We start from the raw sequence: 23,894 nt of genomic DNA, 5'->3' as shown, positions 1-23,894 counted from the left end.
GGTTTTACTTCATAGGCTGTCTCTTATTTGTATATAAGCATTACTTTTCTCATTTATCACTGAAAATGCTCAATTCTGCTATTTTCGACGCTCCTGTTAAATATTGGTGAAATCCGCTAATAGAAAAGAGTACCCCTCCAAAAAATGAAATATCGTAAAATTGGCAGCACCGTAAACCTTCTCTATATTATACGTTCTCTGATTCAAGTACACTAAAACTACAACTAAAAAAGCATTTTTAAAAATCCAAGCATTTTTAAAAATAAGGAAATTAGGTTACATTCTTATCGTTTTCAATTTTTGTCTGCCTATTTTCGCGACGTAAGCGATGTAACTCCGATATCATTTTTTCTTAAAAATCGTCTTTAACCAACACCGGCAGGTTTTTCATCAAACACAAAACCATTGTCAGAAAGCCCTCGTCTGTTTCGGATGTTTCAGTCGGCGCCGCCATCTGCTTTTCTAAATTCTCAATTATTTCGCCAAATTTTTGGTAGAGGCTATCTAGGGTACTTTTATTTTGCTTTAGAGTGGCGATGATATTTAATTAAAACTGTCTCCACTCGTTGATGACTTCAAGACTGCGTCTGTATCTGCGTCTGCATTATCACGAGTGCTACCCAATGAAAATATTATATTTAAAAACATTAAAATTTATACAAAGTACCTACGAACGCGGTGTGACGGAGTCTTTCAAAAACATCATTGGTTTTAGAAAACGTCATTCATTCAAATAGCTCATTCCACTGCCTGATGAAGCTTCTAATCCTTTAGCTCCTTGCAGAAGCGCTCCCGGAGTAACTTCCATCTATATTTACATTCTGAATCTTTTAATTCAAAGAAACATAAAAAATAATATATACATACATACTATATTTATATAATAGTGTTAATACATATCTCTTTTACCGCATATTTCTGCGACTGCTTTCCATGCCTTTTCTTTGTTTGTGCGATTGAAATAAAAGGCATATCTTTTTTTTCAATATTTTCGATTAAATTTTGTATAAAACATTCGTAGTTCTCCATCTTTAAATTCAAAATGATGCATTTGTTAACAAAATTTTCGTCTTATTCCATCTTCAAATTCAAAATGATTTAATCTGTTGACAAAAAGCGGAAACAAGTGACTCCGGACGGAAAATGTGACCAGTTTCGCATTTTTCTTAAGCAAATGACTTGAAAAAACTTAACGAAACTTGATGTTCAGTATATTATACATATGTAGTTGCAAAATACAATTTTTCTGTATTAGGACAGTTGCTTACGCTGGTTTAAGCTTTCTTATTAACATTATAGCTATGCCTTAAGTTGTGGAAAGATGCGAATATAAATTATATGAAATATGTGTTTTGAAGAATTTTTATTTTTTATGACTTTTTTTAGGCTTTTCAAATCAGAAGTATCAGACGAAGAAAAAGCTCTCCTTCAACAAGGCATCAAACAGGTGCAGGGCCATACAGTGAAAATATGATCACTGCTATTGATAAAATGTTTATTGAAGCCGCGAAACTTCAAGTTTACGAATAGGGTATTAGAAATGTTTCTGAATTTGGAAGTAACCTGACTACGCAAGCATAAACATTTATCGGCTCAAGAAAATCTACGGACACTTAGTAAAAAAGCAGTGATAATGAGAAGATTGCGTTACTCCAGCAAATTTTGAAATCCCTTTCCCTATCTCACTTCAATACAAATTTCTTTACTCATTTCAAAAAAATAACACCGTGAAAACATGAAAAGTAAGGAAATTAGCTTATTTATAGATAACGGAATACAGTTAAGAGGCTTGAGTTAGTTAGTAGAACTGCTGATATGCAGGGTTGCATTTTATTCATATTTTAGAGCTGACAGATACAGACTTTTCTGTGTTTTAAAATCAGTTTGTATGAAATATTTTAAATTAATAAAAACAAATGAAAAAATATTAGTCAAAATATCTTTTTAGTCTTAATTGTAATTCGTTTGGTATGAATTTTGTTGTTCCATGGTACACAAATGGCCCAGAACTACACTTTCCAGAGGCCCGGAGGAACTGTGATTTTTTCTGTGGGAATAGTCACCGTCGCTGACTACTACTCACAAACTTTCGCTTTTATAATATTAGGGATCGGCTTTAGAATACCGTCCCAGGATTTTGGCAATAAAATGAAATAAACTGTGTGTCCTTAAGCGAGTTTCTATTAAAATTAAATATTTTAAATAAATTATTTTGGAAAAAATTACTTCTAATTCATCAGGTATGTTTAATTAAATTTGAATATAATTATTTTATTTTACAATTATACATATGTAGATCTGGAAGAACAGTCAAATAGTCGTGTTCGTAGAACTAACAAATTGAAGATGTCGGAAGTTAAGGGAATGTGGAATATTGCCAAAACATTCCACACAATACAGTTGAGGGAGAGCTGCATTCTGTGAAGAGGAAGGGCTGATTCTAAAGAAAAAAAATTAGGAAAAAATACGTTTAGGCCCCGCAAGGGATCTTGCCGAACGCGTTCGGCGATATCCCGTTAAAAAGGCACTTGGTTAGAAAATTCGAAAATACCTTTGCCCCAAATTTTTTATTTAATATAATGTGAATCGCACTGGTTGCACGAAGAACTCAGGAAGAATAGCATTGTCAGGGAACCTATATTATCTAGCGCTACCATATGTGACTGGTATAACTACTTTTGCGAAGCGGTAGTTTTATACCAAGTGGAACATCAGGAAGCGGTAGGTAAAATTGGTGGCTTTGGCAAAAATGCGCAAATAGATAAAAATAAATTCGGGAAGAGGAAATTTAATAAAAGTGAGATTAAAAATATACAATATTAGGTAATTACAATTGTTTGGCAATTCACGGGTATGAGCATGGAAGAGTAAACAATAGGGATCCGGACACACCATTTGTGGCGGAAGATGGTACCTACGCATACGCAGCGTATTGAATCACAGTGGCGTAACAATCCCAAACACTTCGCGGATTTGATTGTGGAATATGTTTGGCGGAAAGATGTTAATATTGGAGGCAATAATGTTTATATACAAGCCTTAATACACGTTTGTTATATTAAATTGGATTAATTTCTTTATATTTTATAGGTTGTTGATTCCCGTATTTGCGTTATAATCTGTTTATTTTATTTCTTTCAGTTCTTTTACAAATGATGTCTATAAGGTAACACTGATTTTTTCACAGTTTAGAACTCATTTGTTATTCTTAACCTTAGAACCGTGACATACTTAGCTGTACAACTTAATTTCGTGACTTGGGCACTCAGTGCCCAGTAATGTATTTTATATGGAAATTTAGACTTCTAAGACGCTTTTTTTTATAGAAAATCCAATATTTCGCTTGTTTATGTAAATAATTTAATGAAAAATGGGATTATTGCTAGGAACAAATGTATTTTTATTGAAAAACTAGCTGACCCCGCAGGCGTTGTCCTGCGTGAAATTAAGTGTTTGAAATGAAAAAAAGTTGGATTTATATTGTTTTGAAAATCATTTATTTTCGATTTTTCTAAATTTTTTTCAATGTAACGCAGCTTAGTAAACAACATTTTTTGGTTTTCCAATTCGTGAACACGCCACGTATAGCATGACAGACTTCATAGTGCGTAATTAAATAACAGTAAAAAAGATTTGTAATGTGCCATTTTTTTGTTCCTACATATTTTATAGTCGGGGCAAAAAATTCTCTTGAACATAAACATCACCATGGTGATAGGGCGTTGTGAATAAGAAATATAACTAAAGAAAACATATAGAAGCATTGAAAATAAATAATCGCTTTATTGTTAATCATGTGAATCATAATTATTCACAAACATCAGTTTTATTTTCATTTTAGTTAAATTATTTTGTGATATACGGTGTTCTTTGTTTGATTACCTGGTGCATAGAAAAACAAATCGAATGGTTTTCCAACACGGGAACAGGCAACATACAATTGACCATGTGAGAAACATGGATTTTCCAGATTAATAGCACAAACACTTAACGATTGCCCCTGGGACTTGTTTATGGTCATTGCAAAAGCAAGCCGAACTGGAAACTGTAGTCGTTTAAAGTCAAATGGCACATCAGTCGGAATCATTGGGATGAGCGGTATGAGAACGTCTTCTCCTTTATACTTTCCTTTCAGGATAGTTGCTTCTATCACGTTGTTTAGTAATTTTTTTATCGCTAGCCGTGTGCCGTTGCAAAGACGTGGTTGGTTGATATTTTGCAACATTATAACTACCGATCCAACCTTTAATTGAAGATTGTGAGGTGGCAAACCTGGCAAATCCAGCGAGTTTAAAAATTCTGGTGGATAGTTCACTACATCATTTTGGTTAGTAGCCGAATCAATTGATTTATATATCCTCGATTCGCCTGTAATTTGTTCTTGAATTTTTATATTTAAATCATTTACATCTATGTTTCTTGTAGCCAATATAGCTCGTTCGTTCAACCAGTCATGATTTCTGTAATTTTGAGAAACATCTGGAAACACCTTCCGAATAAGTTCATCTTTTGATCGAGTTAACTGACAAAAACTTTGAGGAAAGTTAATGCAGCCAGTCAACATATCTATAGGAAATTTTCCATTACCAATGTCAATGAGTTGTTTAGAGAATATGTTTCCAGATTGGTCATTTTGCAACTCGACGCGCATATTCTTGCTTAAATGAAGTACTTTGACATGTTTCCACAAATTGGATGACTTTAGACATGCATTGAGTTCATCAGCTGGTGTTGATCGTGGAATCACTGGCAACGTTTGACGAAAATCTCCTGCTAATAAAATCATTGCACCACCAAATTGGTTATGATTTCTCCGTAGATCTTTTAACGTTCTGTCTAAAGCCTCCAAAGATTTTTTATGTGCCATCGTGCATTCATCCCAAATAATTAATTTACATTGCTGCAAAACCTTTGCCATTGCAGAGTTCTTCGAAATGTTACAGGTCGGAGTTTTATTGTTTTGCATATTTAATGGCAATTTTCGACCACCTTCAAACAAAGTTGCTGCGATTCCCGATGAAGCGAGCGCAAGTGCAATTTTATTTTGCGATCGAATCGCTGCTAAAATTAATGAAATCAAAAATGTTTTTCCTGTACCACCAGGTGCATCTAAGAAGTAAATCCCTCAAATTTCATCGTTTGTTACTTTCATAGGAGTATCAAATACAGACTTCTGTGGTTAATTCAACAGTGGAAGATTTGTTTGAATTATTTGTTTCGAAGTATTGAGATCATACTGAATCTCTCGATTCAACTCTTGGTTAAAAGTATCATGCATTGGACGATAGGTTCCGCTCAGGCCTAATTGAGTTAATCGTTTGTTTGACATCATCAAGCACATGTCCTCAATTGAAATCAATGCTTCGTTGTAAATTTCTTCACTGATTTGTATGTTTGCATTCCCCATTCTATTTCGTATTTGATACAAAATATTATCACACATATCGCTCATTTGCTGCAAGACCGGCATAAGTAAAAAAAAATCGATTCTCCAGAAAACGCGTTTAAAGTTTTCAACTGACTACAACCTTACACGGTGACTCCAACCTTACACCTCTTCTCAAGCGGAGCATATAAGAGGTATTCATATGAATTTTTCACTCAACATGAAGTATGATTTAACGAACAATTCTGCAGCATTAACTCAAAAATCACGTTTTTTGATTTATGCAATTGGGTTTGATGGGATGCATGTAGATGTGATTATAGAAAACAATGTTCGTATTTGATGAGCGTGTGATGATATTACAGCATCATTGAGACTTTGATCCCAATGAGCGTCATTTTCCAGCAATTGCAAACGTTGAGAGGCTTCTCTATAAGATCTACACAATTCACCATCACAGTTCGTAAATGTTGCAAGGACGTTGGACCACGTACATTGACTAATAGCAGTCGTAACAAGTAAGGAAGGGCTAAGTTCGGGTGTCGCCGAACATTTTATACTCTCGCATGATAAAGTGATAATCGAGATTTCATTATCCGTCATTTACAAATTTTTTTATTTTGTTGTAAAATTAATTAGAATTAAATTCTGAGAGATTTACCGACATTTTCGGTGAAAAATTAGGTTAGGTTAGGTTAGGCACTGAGTTCTTCGTGTTCGATATCAGGGACCTTGAAAAGTTATAGTCCGATCACGACAATTTTTCCACAAGGGATACCTCAGCTCAAATACCGTATTTGTGTAAAGTTTTATTCCGCTATCATCATTGGTTCCTAATGTATATATATTATACAGAGAAGGCATCAGATGGAATTCAAAATAGCGTTATATTGGAAAATGGTGTGGTTGTGAACCGATTTCGCCCATATTTCGTACATGTCATCAGGGTATTAAGAAAATATTATATACCGAATTTCATTGAAATCGGTCGAGTAGTTCCTGAGGTATGGTTTTTGGTCCATAAGTGGGCGACGCCACGCCCATTTTCAATTTTTTAAAAAAAGCCTGGGTGCAGCTTCCTTCTGCCATTACTTCCGTAAAATTTAGTGTTTCTGACGTTTTTTGTTAGTCGGTTAACGCACTTTTAGTGATTTTCAACATAACCTTTATATGGGAGGTGGGCGAGGTTATTATCCGATTTCTTCCATTTTTGAACTGTATGGAAATGCTTAAAGGAAACGACTCTATAGAGTTTGGTTGACATAGCTATAGTAGTTTCCGAGATATGTACAAAAAACTTAGTCGGGGGCGGTGCCACGCCCACTTTTCCAAAAAAATTACGTCTAAATATGCCCCTCCCTAATGCGATCCTTTTTGCCAAATTTCACTTTAATATCTTTATTTATGGCTTAGTTATGACACTTTATAGGTTTTCGTTTTCCGCCATTTTGTGGGCGTGGCAGTGGGCCGATTTTGCCCATCTTCGAACTTAAGCTTCTTATGGAGCCAAGAAATACGTGTACCAAGTTTCATCATGATATCTCTATTTTTACTCAAGTTACAGCTTGCACGGACGGACGGACGGACGGACGGACAGACGGACGGACGGACAGACAGACATCCGGATTTCAACTCTACTCGTCACCCTGATCACTTTGGTATATATAACCCTATATCTGACTCTTTTAGTTTTAGGACTTACAAACAACCGTTATGTGAACAAAACTATAATACTCTCCTTAGCAACTTTGTTGCGAGAGTATAAAAAAAAACACTCATCATTACTTGGATGTACTGAATAAATTCGACCAATGGCATCGGTGGAATACACATCTGGATATCCTGGAACATGTTTTCCTTGTTTCCGTGGTATAAATCTTCTTGAGGATTGATTCCAAATATAATATTTTGGCATTTCAGAATATAGCACTGTTTGTGCAAAATCATCGTTTTGGCATGTCTCAAAAAAACTGGTTAATGTGGTAGATGGTGGCTGAGCAGTTCTTTGTACTGCGTTCTGTGCTGTAAAATACACTCTTTGTCCATTTTCTAAATGCACAGCTAAGTGAACAACAGACGGGTGTCTCTCATGAACAGGAAAAGAAAATATTCGCCATACTGCTTCATTACTACTAACATAGCGGCCCATTTGGTATTGGGTAACTTCATCATTGGAATTCTCTGCACCAATTCCAATCACAGCCATATCGCTCCCTTTGGTCACATATTTACAAATGTACTTAATCGATTTCACAGAATGGCAAGATTCAACGTTGATGTGTGCTTCGAAGGTCTTTGATAAAATGGGTGAATATGGAACAATCCAACGATTATCTATTTCAATATCTTGTTGATTTAATTTGACAATTGTTGATCTTCCATTATCTGCAGTTGATCGTCGACGATACAGTGGGTAACCGTCATTACCATTAATTGTTTCCGCTATTAATGTTCGTGGATATCGTTTTGAACATTTGCCATCCATCATACATGGTGCATTTTGATTAAGACTTCCACAGGGACCATGTATCATATTTTTGATAACTACCTCATTCAATCCAGGATCTATTTGTACGTTAGGGATTTCAGCTGATATCACTGCATCAACTTCATTTGGCCTTATTTTTTCAACCAATCAAATCAAAATGTGTGAATGGCCAATCTTCGTTTCTGCCACTCTACAGAATACACCCAGTCTCACCAAACACATAATGTTTTACGATGAAATCCATTAAAGATTTCAATTTTTGTTTAAAGACTCTGGCTGTAATATCATGACGATCAATGGGTGATTGCCCAGGGAATAACTCCTGCTTGATTTCTATCCAGTGCGGATTGCATGTAATTGTGATGAACAAATCTGCTGTACCATAATGACGAACATACGACATGGCATCTTGAGCATATTCGTGCATATGTCGAGGGTTTCCGATTTACATAAATATGTTGCTGGAAGAATTGTCATCCGACCAACATTCTGTGCATTTCCATCAGAATTAATCGCATCTCGAAGGTGAATATACCAGGGACCGTAACTCTTATGACTTTTATCAAAAAAATCAAAAAATAAGAATTATTTTTGATTTTTAAATATTTAGATCAAAAATAAAAATTATTTTTGATTTTTATATATTTAGATCAAAAATAAGAGTTATTTTTGATTTTTATATATTTAGATCAAAAATAAAAGTTATTTTTGATTTTAATTTTTTTTTATCAATAATAAAAATCAATTCAAAATTTGTATTTATTTATTTATGCCGTATGTATTACAATATGCTGCATCATTCCAATTTTTATATATGAATATATGCGACTTGTCCATTATCAAACGTCCAATAAACTCTTACGTAAATATATTCACGGTAGCAATGCTTTAATTATAACAGTATTCAGAAGAAGCAAATTTAGTCGTAGTGATAAAGAAGAAACTGACAATTAAAATATAGAAAATTATGAAAATATCATTGATAATGTATCAGCTATGTATAAAACGTGAATAGAGCGAAATAAAAAAATTCTAAAATTCTTAGCTTACGTAAAGCTTAAAAAGTAATGGTTACTACTGCGAGAGGCTTATAAGTTTTGGCTGCCATTCAAGTCAGTGTTAAGATGTTTTAATTTACTAAAAGAATTTGTTATGTCAGACCCATTTTCGTCTTCTATTCTAATTGTCTTTAAAATTCCTGCTGCCTCATCTAAAAATTCTAACTGGTCGTCTGACGCCGAAAAAACTTTTTTTGTTGGCAAAATAGCTTCAAAGTTGCTGCTATTAAAAATATCAAATATGCTTATTAAAAAATAAAAGATATTCCGCGGTATTTAAAAATCGAGCATTAGGGCACGACAAAAGCCCTGATCTGTATGAAGCGAGCATACCAGAGGCTACAGTGTCGCTCATAACCTGGGATGCCAGCTTCACACTCATTTTTTGAAAGTTATTAGGAAACATATGTGCTTCAGACAGTTTAGGGGCGCAACGCACGGAATTTTGGGAATCCTTATTATAGAAATGTACAATGTCATCCCAACTTACCGGACGCGATTTAAAACTGACTTTATTTTTTGAATTTTCGAAACAATTCCTAGTGCTTTTTAAAAGGTGGGGGCTATCAAAAAAAAAAGAATATATCCTTGCCATTAACCTGAAAATATGGGCGTTCTTCGGTCACTCCTAAAATCCTAGATAAATAGACAAAATTAGATCCCTGATCTGAAACAAAATGGCAAGGTATGAGACCTATGTTTTGTAATTGGGTGATGGCCTCAAATATATACTTTTTGGCGACATCCCCTTTACATGAACCATGGACAATGAAATAGGAGAGTGGGTGTGTCCAAGGCATTCCACCAATACCTTGAACCATAAGAGTCATTGCACTATTACCTATACGAGACGTACGATTTTCATCGCCGTAATCTTCTACTCCTATAATCTTGTCGTATTTAGGGACGTATTGGAAATGACTCTTAAGTGCCATTTCATCGCACAAAATTGATACAAACTTTTGTTCCTGCGTAAAACCCCGACTTCTTAACTCTAAACACTTTAAAGAACTATTACTACAACCGGGGTCTCGGGGCCATTCGGAAACGAACTCGTCAAGTGTTCTCTCTTCCGGAAATCTAAGAAGAGGTTTTAGGTGTCTATATGCTAAAGGTGAAAGAAAGTATACACCTAAAGCCAAAGTTTTGAAATAGGTGTCGTATCTACGACCTTTTGGTTGACGGCTACAATTTACTAAACTATTTATTATACTACTTATTTGAGGAGGAAGATTTCTATTAAAATTTTTATTATCATTATTACTAACCTCTCCTAAATTTTTAATTTCAGTTTCTAAAGTCTTCAGCTTTACCGACATTTCTTTTAATTGAAATTTTAAATTACTAATCTCCTCATCTTTTTCTTCTAATTTAACCCTCAAACTTACATTTTCCTCCATTAATTTTAAGTTTTTAGACGCGAAGGATGTCAAACTAAAACTTGTTTGACATCCTTTTTCTAACGAACTATCGCCCATGGAAATATTTTCTAAAACTCCTATTTCCTGTTCGAGTGCGTCTTCTGCTACAGACGCTAGCAATAACAGGTCGCTTGAACCTGAGGGGTTCTCGACCAATTTAGGTTCAAAATCTAATATTCCTAATTCGATAGTCGAAGTAGGATCGCTAAATTCTACCTGAAAACTGGGTGTAGGAGTTAAATTTTTATCCGGAACCGCAGTCGGCGATAGTTTTTTCAAATACCGGACTTCATCCGAGAAGTGGCGGTCACAGGCATATAAATATTTTTGCCGATTTTCTCCTACGCCCAATCGTTCTTTCCAAATACTATGCCTAAGAAAAAACAAATATACCCTAAACCTTAATACCTTTACTTATAATAATAAATTTTAAAATCTAATATCGACTACAAATAAAACCAATATTGTTACATTATAACATTTATTAGTATTTACGATACTTTCTACTCGTATTACATTTATTTGTACTTATAATTTATAATTATAGTAATATTTACATCTACTACGCTACTCCAAACAACATATTAAATTGGATCTATTAAATATTACAATACTATTTACTAAATTACATTACATTTCGCAAGTATGATAAATTTTTTATCATGCAATAAATTGCATCTAAAATAATATCAAAATAGGCACAATATTTCTAAATTTCACTAAATAACTATATTTTTCTACTAATTAAAATTATTTACGAACCTGGATCCATCCTTCTCCTTGTTGGGGAAATTGAAAAAACGTCGCGCTCCTACGCATCCAGCCACACACTTATTTTTAGCTTTTGGCATTTTCCTATAATACGTTAGGAAAACATAATATATTTATATACATGTATTTACGATGGCTTTAATAATGCACTTACCAACTTTATTTTTATTAAAAACACTTATACACTTTATTTTTAATCAAAAAACCTAAACACTATATTTTTACAACACAATTACTTATGAGAAGAAGAACGAACTGATTTTGCCAGTTATTTTTAACGGGATTTTGTCTGGCAGTTCATTGTTTTGCTTGTCACCTGATTCGTAGCCCATGAACTTTCAGTGTTGCCATACCAAACCGTGAGATCATGGGCTCTCTCAGAAAGCGAAGAGAGGACTTTCGGATCAATTTATCCATGGTTTCCTTCATACGTTGTAGTTGATCATTCCGACGATGTAAAACAATACCACGGGTTTTCAAGTTTTCTCCAACTACAGCGATGGCAACTTCATCAATAGTTGGTGCATTAAAACGTCTAGCATGTTGACCCGTAGGTGTTTTATCAGCTCTGATAACAATTTTGTGATTATAATATTTATTCTTAAAAATTATATCTGTCTCCTAATTAGTTGTAACTAATATCTTTCATCAAATAATTATATTTGGTTTCAAAATAATAAAAGTGTCGCTAAAACTGAATCACCAAATAATACAATATGATGACTAAGTGATGATTATGATCAGTTACACAACGAACGCAAACGATCCTTATCATCCTAACGGGAATTAGATAAACCGTTAAAACAACAACATCAGTTACACATCTTAACATAGGTGACAGAACATATTGTTGGTTAAAATAATTATAATTAACTGCTATAATACTTACCTTGAAAGTTGGCGTAAAATTTTCTCGAACTACATTAGTTGATCCAAATGAAGTCATTTGAAAGCAACTGTTCTATTGTTGAATATTTGTTAAAAAGTGTATAGAATCTGTTCCTATTCCTGAAACCAATGAGTACAATGGCTCGGTTGGTATCAATTTTACTTTACATCCATTAGCTTCATTTTTATATTTTAATGCCTTACAATGTGAGCAAACCGAGTTCATCGAACCAATAATAACACATTGGTAGTTACTGTAGTCGTAACTGAAAGTAGCTCGATTCAAACTTGCTCGATTTTGTTTTGAATGTCGCGCTCGCTCTTCACGCGTTTGTGATATCCGAATCCTTTCACGTTCATTTTGATCGTCACGTCTTTGTGCAGCATTATAAGATTTGTAATTAGCTTGGTTTGCAGCATTTCGGGTTCTTCTACCTAAATTGCTTTGTCTAATAGGAGGCATATCTAAATTGCAATAATTAGTTATCATAGGTAACTAAACACTGCACAAAACAGGATATAGGTACGATTTGTTTCGTGTATCAGTTGACAAAAACAAACTCAGTAGAGTAGGTGACCGAAACTCCAAGAAAAAAACGCTGCCATTGATAGTTTGTTGTTGTTTCAACTTTCTTTAATTTGATTAGACTTGGAGTCAATACCTTCAAGCCGTACTAATGTTTTATGGATGTAAAATAGGGATATAATAAAACACTTTTTATAATGCTGTTTGTGTTTGTCTCATGTAATGACGAGAAAACTGATTCATTTTAAAGTAAGTCAAAAGAAATAATATCGCGAGTTTATTAGCCGATCGCTTTAAAGGCGTAAATCGTACTTACTTATTTAGATTTTTTTAATTTTAGAATAAAGCGAATAGTTCAAAATAACCAATTGTTTTCTTCGTTTGAATTGTACAAATTATAAAACTTTTTTCATGTTTTATTTTCACACTATGAACTATATTTATGACACTTAATAATTTTCAAAGAATTTACAATGAAATCAATTTGAAAACAAAAAACAAAAATTGAAAAAAAAAATTGTATGGAAAAGTCACTTTGAAATCTACGCTCGTAAGTCAGTTAAAAATTTACATTTTCTGTTTTTTTTTTGTTTACAAACCATCTTCATTGGATTCCCTGCAAAGTGGACGTTGGGAACATACCTACATTGTTTGTACAACAGTGAGTACTCTTAATTTAATATGAACTTTATATAATAGCAAAAAGTTCAAATTGATTCTACGTTTTAGTTAGATAACGTTTGTATAGGAAAAAAGGGGTTTTCCGGCAATTATTCGATTTTTTTTGTCGTAAAAACCATCCTTGAGCTTCAGCGAACATTTTAAGAAAAGAATTGGCAAAATTGGTCCAGGCGTTTTTGAGTTATGCGCTTACCAACACATTTTGTGATTCATTTTTATATACTTATAAGATATGAAAATCGAATAAAATTTTAATTTCGAACTGCTCAAATGGGTGAAATTCTTCTCTGTCTTTTTGATATATTTTGATTGGGAGTAGACGTTGTTAGAGTATTATCCACATCTTCATCATTGCAAAATAGCACTTTTCACACGTCCTTATATAGTGTTTGGTGCATGTCGGAATAAGACAACGGTCACAAGCTGCTGTTGTTTTATTATCGATCTTATTAGTTTTGCAGGTTTCACACCTTACCTGTATTGCTGGCCGCGAGCTCGCCCCTGCAGGAAACCGTTTGAAATTGATCAAGTCCATTGCAATTTTAGTTGTAGAATTAATTTTTGTTTTGCATCGTTTTTTTAATTGCTTCTGCGCTAGTTCCATAGAGAGTTATTTCAAAAATATTTTGCGCTTTTCAGACTTATTGGTGTTCCATATAGTGTGACTAAGATCAAACAGCCTGAACGTTGCAAGTGCATTGATTTTGAAAAACACAGATTGAAATGTATTGGCGGAAACTGCATCGGTTTCTTGTCGAAAGTAACTGCTCATCAACTGTCAATTATTTACCTGGGACAAATGGTATCGTCAAATTCGCCAAGAATAATGTCCATGCATGACGAATAGGCACCAATTTGTCGTATCGTAGTCTCTCAGCGCGAGTCTGGGAATCGTCAAAGCGTATAAAACGGCATAATTGCTCAAACCGATGCAGTGACATCACCGCTCTATTAAAGGGTATGTTCGTTTTGTTAAAAAGATCTTTAGCATGAACTAAGTTTGCCTTTTCAGCTCCGGAGTATAAAATTATTGCAATAAAAGCATATAATTCATACGCATTTGTGTCTTAGCAATATCTGTTTTTTTGAAGTAAAACTTCTTTAGGCGCGCTTGGCTTGGGGAGTAAACTGACGAACGCGTGACGAAAAGTGTGATCAGGCGAGGCGAACGGTAATTGGCTTGGGGAGTAAGCTGACGAACGCGCAACGAAAAGTGTGATCAAGCGAGGCGAACGCAGAGAACGTATAATATAGAGAAGGCTCACCGCGTTGCCAAATTTACGACATTTCATTTAACATATGTACATATTAAAAGACCAAGCGGTCGCGCATATTCACGTACATACATATGTGCATGTAAACAAATTTGCAAGAATCAGAGAACTTAAAAGTATAGACAGAGAACATAAAATGTGTTAACATTGTATGTATGGTCGGAATTCGCCTCGAAATTTTAACATTGTTTACAATCCTCTCACATATTCTAACCGAGAATATGAAGAGAAACAAATATATGAATTTACGGCATATGATGACATGGCGTATATGTCCAAACAGAGAATATGCAGAGAGATAAATATATGTGTGCATGCCCATGACAAATTTCGTTTGTTTATATTTTATTCTATTTCTAACAGCGAAAAATGGTGTAAAACACAAATCTCACACAGAGAACATAAAGACAATTTTTATGTTCTCTGTCTCACCCAGAGAAACAGCAGAAATGCTTTATTTTATTTGGTCTCACATATTCAAGAATATGAAGAGACATATGTAAATATTTTATTTGGTCTCACATATTCAAGAATATGAAGAGACATAAATATGTATGCATGCCCATGATATACCTAATATGAATATGAAGTGACATACATACATATATAAATATATGTATGCATGATACTCCCAAACAGAGAATATTGAATAAAATATTTTCTTTGATATTCCATAGGAAATATGCTCCATTTATATGGAAATATGTATGTAGACCTTTTATCCTTTTTTATTTTTTATTTATTATTTTTAAAATTAATTAATGTTAATTTTATCTTATTTTACAATAAGTCATTTTAAGTAATGATGATATGTATATTCATGATTCATTTTAGCTTCAACGAGGCATTTCCTTTCATACGCAATGTGCGAATATCAAGAATTTCGTTTTGCCGTCGGCATTTCAATTTCTTATGGTTCAATTTTTGCTTCAACCAAGAAATCGCTTGCATGTACAAACATACATATGTGCAATAATATGTACCTTTGCGTTTTGCTGTCGGCATTTCCACATTTTGGATGTAAAAGTAATTATGTACATATTTCATTGGCCCAATTTTGTATATTAAGACAAGTGTCAATATTTGCGCCAAAATCAAATAAATATTTACATATTAAGTAAAAATCTTCTTCTTACATGTTCTTTGTATACATCATTTGTAAATAAGTATTGATCTTTACTCTCAAATGAAAGTAACCATCCTTCTTTCTCTTACTAATATATTGGTCAAATTGATATGTTTTAAACTTTACATAAAATTGAAGTGTCAATAATTGCGCCAATTTGCATAAAGTTGCGCCAATTTTCATAAAGTTGGTGATTTTGCGCGAATAAGTCGTGTTTTGTGCGGTCGAGTAAAAATTTTTATAAATTTGTTTTGAAAAGTGCGGTAAAATGCCAAAAATAAGAAATTGTCGCGTGCGCGGTTGCGAGAGTACCAGCGGCGGGGTACTCCGTTTGTTTAGGATTCCAAATGAACGGGAGCTGGCTGAAAAGTGGAAGGAGAACCTACAAATTTCTCCCACTGACCACTTTCCAGTCAGCAACTCGTTCATTTGCGAGAAACACTTCGTTAAAGAGGCACTTGGCCCAAAATATTTAGAAAGGAATGCTGTCCCAACGTTGGCTCTTGGTAAGTTGATTTCTCGAGTAGCTAGGCGGTTTCAAAATAATGCTTTGAAACAAGCCAAAAAAATTAAAGAGCTCAAAAGAAGAATTTTCTTCTTGACAAGAAAATGTGAAGCTCTTGAGCATAATAATATTTTAACAGGAGGCGCAAATGAGCATGCCATTACCTTCGCAAAAATGATTGTGAAGAAGAAAAACTCCTACAACGAAAAGGAGAAAGCATTGGCACTAAACATAAATTATATGTCGACTAAGGCATATAGTTATATGCGGGACGACTTGGGCTTCGCCTTGCCCCACAAAAAAACACTTTTGCGTTGGCGTCCGATCCGGTATGTCTGCCCCGGTATCGACGAAAAAAATTAAAGAGCTCAAAAGAAGAATTTTCTTCTTGACAAGAAAATGTGAAGCTCTTGAGCATAATAATATTTTAACAGGAGGCGCAAATGAGCATGCCATTACCTTCGCAAAAATGATTGTGAAGAAGAAAAACTCCTACAACGAAAAGGAGAAAGCATTGGCACTAAACATAAATTATATGTCGACTGTTAAACCAGAAGAACGCATATGCCAACTAATTTTCGACGAAGTCGCAATCAAGAAAGATCTGACGTACAACAAAGTACGAGATGTGATTGATGGCTTCGTCGATAATGGAGAAGGTCACCGGGAAAGCGTGATCGGCAATAAGTGCTGTTTTTTCATGCTGAAAGGCATAGTCGCGAAATGGAAATATGTTATTTCCTACTATGTGGCAAAAGATGGCGTAAGCAGTGAAAAATTGCAAAATTTGCTCCAAAGCAATTTAAACGCCTCCGAAGAAATCGGACTTAAAGTTAAAGCAATTATATGCGATCAGGGTCCCCAAAATACCAAATTGAGGCTATTATTGGGAACATCGCCACAAAAACCGTACTTTTATCATAATGAAAATAAAATTTATATGATGTTCGACTATTGCCATCTTATAAAATGCATGCGCAACATGATCTTGAAATACGACACCGAGACGCAAGATGGACTGGCCTCGTTTAAAGTAGTCCAAAAAATATATGCCATCGACCAAGCGAACGTTAATTTTAAAATGTGCCCTAAATTAACGTATTCGCATGTGTATCCTTCAAGTTTGGAAAAAATGTCGGTGTCTAGAGCTACTCAAATATTTAGTAATTCGGTCGCCGCGGCAAGACATGGCAATAAAGCAAAATTTATTGGGCTCCGATGAGCATTTGAAAAAATGCGCCAAAGCAACCCAGCTGCTGGTGAAAAGGATGAATGACCTATTCGACGAATTGGATTGTAAGACGCTTTACAATCCAAATCCGCAAAGACGGCCAATACAAAGAGATTGTATTGATAAAATAAACAGGCTAAAGGAACACATCCTCTACTTGAAAAATATGAAAAAGCCAAATGCCAGGATTGTGTGCCTAGATTCTTTCATACATACAATAACTGCAATGATTGCATTGAGCGGCGATATATTCGATGAATATTCGAATATATCATTTATACTCTTAGGGAGAATGAACCAGGATGCACTCGAAAACTTTTTTTATAAAATTCGCGCAAATTTGGGAGCGAATAATCATCCATCCGCACACGAAATCCAATATATTGTTGCAAGACTATTGTCTATGCATATATTGAGACGCAACTTCTCGCAAACAGGCAGCAATTGTGAAGAAGACGACGACGACATCAACCTTGATTGGAATATTGGCCAGGAAGACGACCTTAAAGAAAATTTAAAACCGTCTGAGCAACTTGCCGTGGAACAAATATGTATTCCAGATGAGCAATTTGCTGAGACAGAAAAAGTAGCAGAAAAACAGGTTCGTCGTTACTATACTGGGTATGCGATATACCAAAAGGTTTTTTGTCGTTTAAAGTGCGAGAAATGTGCACTATTAATGCGAAAGAGGGATATCTCTTTACAAGACTCATCGGAAGCCCTTATAAGGTCAAAAAATTACAAAGGAGAAAATGACCTTAGGCTGGTTAATCCCGACGATAGAGTCTTTGAAATAAGCCGCCTCCAAATGAGCTGCTACAAAGAGCTCTTTGTAGCAAATTCTTGCAGAGTGGGTATAAAGTCTATGATTTTAGCCCAGATTACTGCAATTACTGAACAAAAATACCCAGAGTGGTATAGTGAGGCTGGAGATTGCCTCGAACATCGGCACCAATTTCTGGATTTTTTGATAACAGTTTTACTGTTTAAGAATGCCAAATGGCTGGCACACCAGCAGGAAGAGCTTCACAAAAATGAAATAAGGGCGAATTACTACAGCAAAAAAGAAAAATTAAAGAAACTGGCACGATAGATTGCAGGCCATATTTGATTTTTCCAGTAACTTCCGTTGGGTAAAAGGTAAAAGAAATACATACAATGCAAAGTATAAATAACTAAAACACATTTCTCTCTTCTCATTTCAGATTCTTCAAAAACTAATAATGTTCTTTTTTTTTCTTTCAGGGTAGAATTAAGTTGTAAATATGTAGTTTGTAGTAGCAGTTTTAGTATTAGTTATTGTTAGTTAGTTTTAGTAATTATTAGTGTAGTAAGTAGTATGTACACGTGAGCCAAGCTTTGAAAAAAGCTGGTGAAAAAGACCTAATCTTTATTGATTAGGTTGTGTGAGAATTTGTGGATGTAGGTAGACAAATTCTGAAAATCGTGTTTTACTTAAAATTATATTTTCTTAATAACCTTATTTATGTACATACATATATTTCTAATAAAATGAATTTTCTTTTTATTTTTCTTTGCAGTTTTACAATAAATTTAAATAAGTTTCTTAATAAATTTAAATAAGTTTTTCAATAAATTTAAATAAATTTAAGTAAATTTACATGTATTTTCATTTTTATTTAATTATCAATAAAATTTCTAAAAATTAATTGCCTAGTTGTCCATTTTATTTTCTCACACATTTCAGTCGATTTTTGCATAGAAATTTGACCGGCGTAAAAGCAAAATGCGAAACAATCATGCATATGTACATATATTATGTCGTTTGCAGATTTGTCCGTATGTTTGTATACATTGCCGAACAAATAATGCACAAGCCTACAAACATATGTACATATGCGTAAACATATGAGTATGTCACCAACAAAAAATTGACCTTCACAAGTCAATATGGCAGCCAAATTGACGAAGAACAAATGTAGTAAATCTTACAACAAAAGCAATTTTCATTCATAAACGCAGGCGCAAATGCCACAAGCGATCTCTCTTCATTCATAAAAACAGATGCTATAACATCTCCCCGAACATGCCTTTGCCAACAAGTGTCTTTTCGCGACGATGGCAAAAGCTAAAAATCACAAATTGAACAAATTTCTGATGCTTCTCGCAAAAATCTGCGTCGATATGTATTCACGATCATACATACATACATATATATTTACGCACGTTTGTAGGCGAAGCTGTCACAGCGGCAAGGAAAGCGGTGACCATAGGCGGCCATAACTTTATTTTTTTTGGCATTGGTTGCCCGTGACAACGTAGATGCCAAAAGATGTACATACATATGTGGCTCGTATTTGTTTTCGTAAACAAATAGGCAAATGTGCCAAAGAAATAACATATGTACATATGTATATGCCATAGAAATTCTATTGCTACGAATATGGGAATGTTAACGAAATAATGCGAATATGCATATTTCTGAAGATCATTAATTTTTTTGAAGAAATGAAATGAAAAAGAAGAAATGAAATGAAGTGTTTAATGAGCGCTTTTAAGTTCATTTGGCACATCTTCATTTTGTAATAGTCGAATTTAATATAATATAATAGTCGTTCACATAATACAAAATAAGCATGCTGTGATAAATGGTTCATATTATACAAAATAAGCATGCATATGCCACTCAGAGAATGCTTTTTTACATTCTCTGTGTGACTTTGTATATTTTTTCTCAAAGCAGCTCTCTTTATATATTCTCGCACGTATTTCATTTTATATATATTTCTGCTAAAGAACATGCTCAATTCTGCTAAATAGCAGCGAGAATGGTGAATTCCCCACATAAAATCTATCAGCTCTGTTAGCCGCGCAATCGAACCATCATACAGATTTCGATTTGCACCTTCTCTATATTCTACGTTCTCTGGCTGCACAACTACATAACTGTGTCCATAAGAACGTGTGTATTTTAATATTTGACAGATGTCGCTTGCAGCCTGCCCCGCTCTATGTGTTCCGGGCGTGACTCTTTGAGTTTCGGCCATTGATTGTCCGTGACAACGGAGATGCGAAAGATGCGTGCGACACTTGTTATTATGAATGTATGTACATTAGGGTGTGTCATTCTGAGGCAACCTTTTTTTTCAACTGAAAAACAGGCTCAAAACTTTCGAAAATGTGTAAAAAAAAGTCACTCAAAAGATGAGCTCTTAATATTAATATTAAGAGGTGCCTCTTTCAAATTTTCTGTTTTCCATATAAATTACATGGAAAAAAAATCATTTTTTTTGTGGTGGTTATTGTGCGAAGGTTTTAATGTGCACGCGATGGCGGCCAGTAGGGATTGTAAACTCGATTCCGATTCTACTCGAGAATCGAGTTTTCTCGTGAAGTAATCGATTTTTCGAATGTCAAGAACCGATTCATAATCGACTTCGACTACTGAAGATCGATTCCGACACAGTGATTGGACTTAAATAGAAACTTTTGCGTATGAGCTGATTCAAGGAAAAAGTGAGTTTTGCAGTTCCTGGTATGTATCAGAGAACTGCAAAACTCACTTTTTCCTTGAATCAGCTCATACGCGCAGTGATTGAACTTAAATAGAAACTTTTGCGTATGAGCTGTATATATAAATATATGTATATGTGCATACATGTGTATATTGCACACACACATTCATATATATACATATAGATAGAGAGAAAGAAGTTTTACTTCAGTCGTGCGGTCATAAGCACACTCTCTTTTTTTTAACTGTTTGATGTACATATGTGTATGTATTTGCCTATATTACTCTTTTAGCTTTCCTATTCGTTTTAAGAGCAATACTTTCAACAAGAGACTCTGGGAAAACGCGTATGAATGCATCGATTTTAGTTCCAAAACTTTCCGTGCATAGTGAAGTTGATTGTCTGTCATTTCCAATGCCAGTTTCGTTCGCCGTTTTCCAGTTTGGCTTGGCATTGACCACCATAAAGTTGTACTGTTTCTTCTCTGGCCACAATATTTTTCTCCACGATTACCCAAATAAATCGCCAATTCCTCACTCATTTCAATAAATTATATTTGTCACAACCAAAAATTAACTGTTCACTTGAAAATATTACGCGAAACTAATTAGAAATAAACAATAATCACCAAAACCGTTAGTAAACTACGCTTTTTCATAAAAACTATGTATACATATAAAGAAATATTATGGACACTGAGTGCCCCAAGTGACGTATAGCGTACACACCATATAAAATGCCGTTACTTTCTTATAAGATCTACTTCTTCTTCTTTACTGGCGTAGACACCGCTTACGCGATTATAGCCGGGATCTACTATATGCCTAAAATTCTGTCAACTTATCACTACGCGGAAAATAGATCATATTGAACTGCCCAAATCCCAGAAATTCAATTTCAAAAATAAGAATGGGCACTGAGTGCCCAACTCACGGTTCTAAGGTTAAATAAAGACAACTTTTTTATTTCTTTTATAAAATATGTATGTATGTAAATTAATTATGTCGTTTGTTTTTGGGCAACTACGGGCAACTGCCTCGTTTTCTTTATTACATTTTCTTAAATACAATATTTTGCTTAAGCCTAGATACAAATATTAATCTTACATTCTAGGAAGTATATCTACAATCCACTTGAGATAGGACATATGTAGGACATACATATGTTACAAGTGGAAAGATTCATCTTACAATCTATGAGCAGAGATAAAGAGATGTTTAACTCCTCTCTCACTGGAAGTGAGAGAACAATTACTAAACGTCAAAACCTACTGAACTTTGACAGCTAATCAAGTTCAGTAGGTTTTGACGTTTATCAATTGGAAACGAGCGATGGCCAGATTGAAATCTTACCAAAAAAATATGTAAACGGAGGGATTTGTTGCATCGTTTAACCCTAGAAGGGTACAGTTAAATTGTAGGCGCTTAAAGGTACCGATGAGTAAATTTGACTCACACAATTTAGTACGTAAAGGGTACCGATGAGTAAATTTGACTCACACAATTTAGTACGTAAAGGGTACCGATAAGTAAATTTTACTCACTAACTTTTTTTAAATTGTCCACAAGCGCGATAAATCAAACAACACCATTCAATGCTTGCGGTAGCCGATTAATGACAGAGTGGGACAAGCACTGCTAGTGGCTTGACTTTCAGTGTGGCCAACCTGCTGATTTACGAACAAATCTATTCCGTATGTGAGTAAATTTTACTCACAGTACCCTTCTAGGGTTAAGACCACTTATAAAAATGAGAAACAATGAAAATTAAATAAAATTGTGAAATTTAAAGGTATTTGATGAAAGCTTTTGTAAATTGAAGCATCATAGTATTGTTTTCAATGGAAAATGATTAAAAACATTTAATGATTGAGAGTTAACAAGATTAAATTCTTTTATTGGGTATTGAAAGGTCAAAATTTAGTTATTCTAATTACTTTAAAAAGATTTAAATAGTTTCTCCATATATTAAATAACCACTACATAGTAATTTTTATTTGTACTAAATGTTGGGTGTTTTAATTTAAAATGCCCAAAAATTCTTATTTTGTTCGATCTGGCCATAATGGAAAATGTTATAAAAAACGCTTATTTTGAGGCGCTCTCACACTGGAATAAGTTTAACAACCCTTTATCCCTGCTATGAGTTACATTTTTGGACCACCTAAGGCGGACAGTATTAGGAAAGTACCATATGGGTTACACATTTATAACAGAAATACAATATGTTCATGTAATATGAACTGGTGGTATTAACTTATATATTTTTATTGAAATATTTTTACTTAAAACTTACAATTTCAACATTTTAATTAAATTAATTATTAATAAAAAAAAGTAGAATTTAACATAAAACTGAATTACGAAATATTCCATTTAAAATGGAAATTACTCATACGACATAGTAATTAAATGAAGTCTAAAAAAAGAAAACCTGGTAAAATAATAAAAAAGACTGAAAGCAGAAGAAGAGCTGAAAATATAAGAAAAACTGAAAATAAAAAAACCTGTAAATAGAATAAAATCCAAAATATTAATAAAGTAATATATTATTATTTTGCAAATTCATCACTTACCCAAAAGTAAGATGTTCGATAGTCAAGGGTTCTGACTTGCAACTTATTTTTAATTTTATTTTTTTTTATTTTTGCATCGCGCTTCCGATGTCGTTCGCTAATTACTTCTTCTTTCACAAGCCACTTTGACTTTTTAAAGAGCAGTACTGTCACTAAATACTTCAACAATTGTATTTTGTGAGCAAAACATTCAACGGCTTGATCAAACCATTGAGGAAAAACCATAACTTTGTATCTATGGGGAATTTTTACAATCGACTTTCACAGAAATACGCCTAAAACTATAAAGAGTAATAACCTATAAAAATATCGATTTTTTGAAAATTCTGGACGTATGTAACCCCTTAACCTGTTTATTATTGCTATAACAACAATATTAGTGTATTGCTCAGTTAAAAAATGGCATCAAGTTGTTGATTCATTCTGTTTTATTTGCGGTGAATTTATTAAAGTTAGAAGTAAAAAATTTGCTTTATCAACAAATTTGA

At 33.9% G+C, this 23,894-nt stretch overlaps 2 protein-coding genes across 4 annotated transcripts in view; one reads left to right on the top strand and one right to left on the bottom strand.

The window, feature by feature from the left end:
* LOC105221910 (facilitated trehalose transporter Tret1) overlaps nucleotides 1-23,894 on the bottom strand; it is a 166,625-nt gene that overhangs the window by 21,383 nt on the left and 121,348 nt on the right. The window lies entirely within an intron of this gene.
* LOC125778304 (uncharacterized) lies at nucleotides 16,676-18,841 on the top strand. The gene is made up of 2 exons (XM_049455194.1): nucleotides 16,676-18,495; nucleotides 18,561-18,841. Exon 1 carries the CDS (start codon nucleotides 17,231-17,233, stop codon nucleotides 18,446-18,448), a length of 1,218 nt encoding a protein of 405 aa, XP_049311151.1. The 5' UTR covers nucleotides 16,676-17,230; the 3' UTR covers nucleotides 18,449-18,495; nucleotides 18,561-18,841.

The sequence above is a fragment of the Bactrocera dorsalis genome, chromosome 4 (assembly GCF_023373825.1).
Source record: "Bactrocera dorsalis isolate Fly_Bdor chromosome 4, ASM2337382v1, whole genome shotgun sequence".
Classification (NCBI taxonomy): domain Eukaryota; kingdom Metazoa; phylum Arthropoda; class Insecta; order Diptera; family Tephritidae; genus Bactrocera; species Bactrocera dorsalis.
Note: the sequence above shows the minus strand (reverse complement) of the source record. Positions and strands in the feature narration are given on the sequence as shown.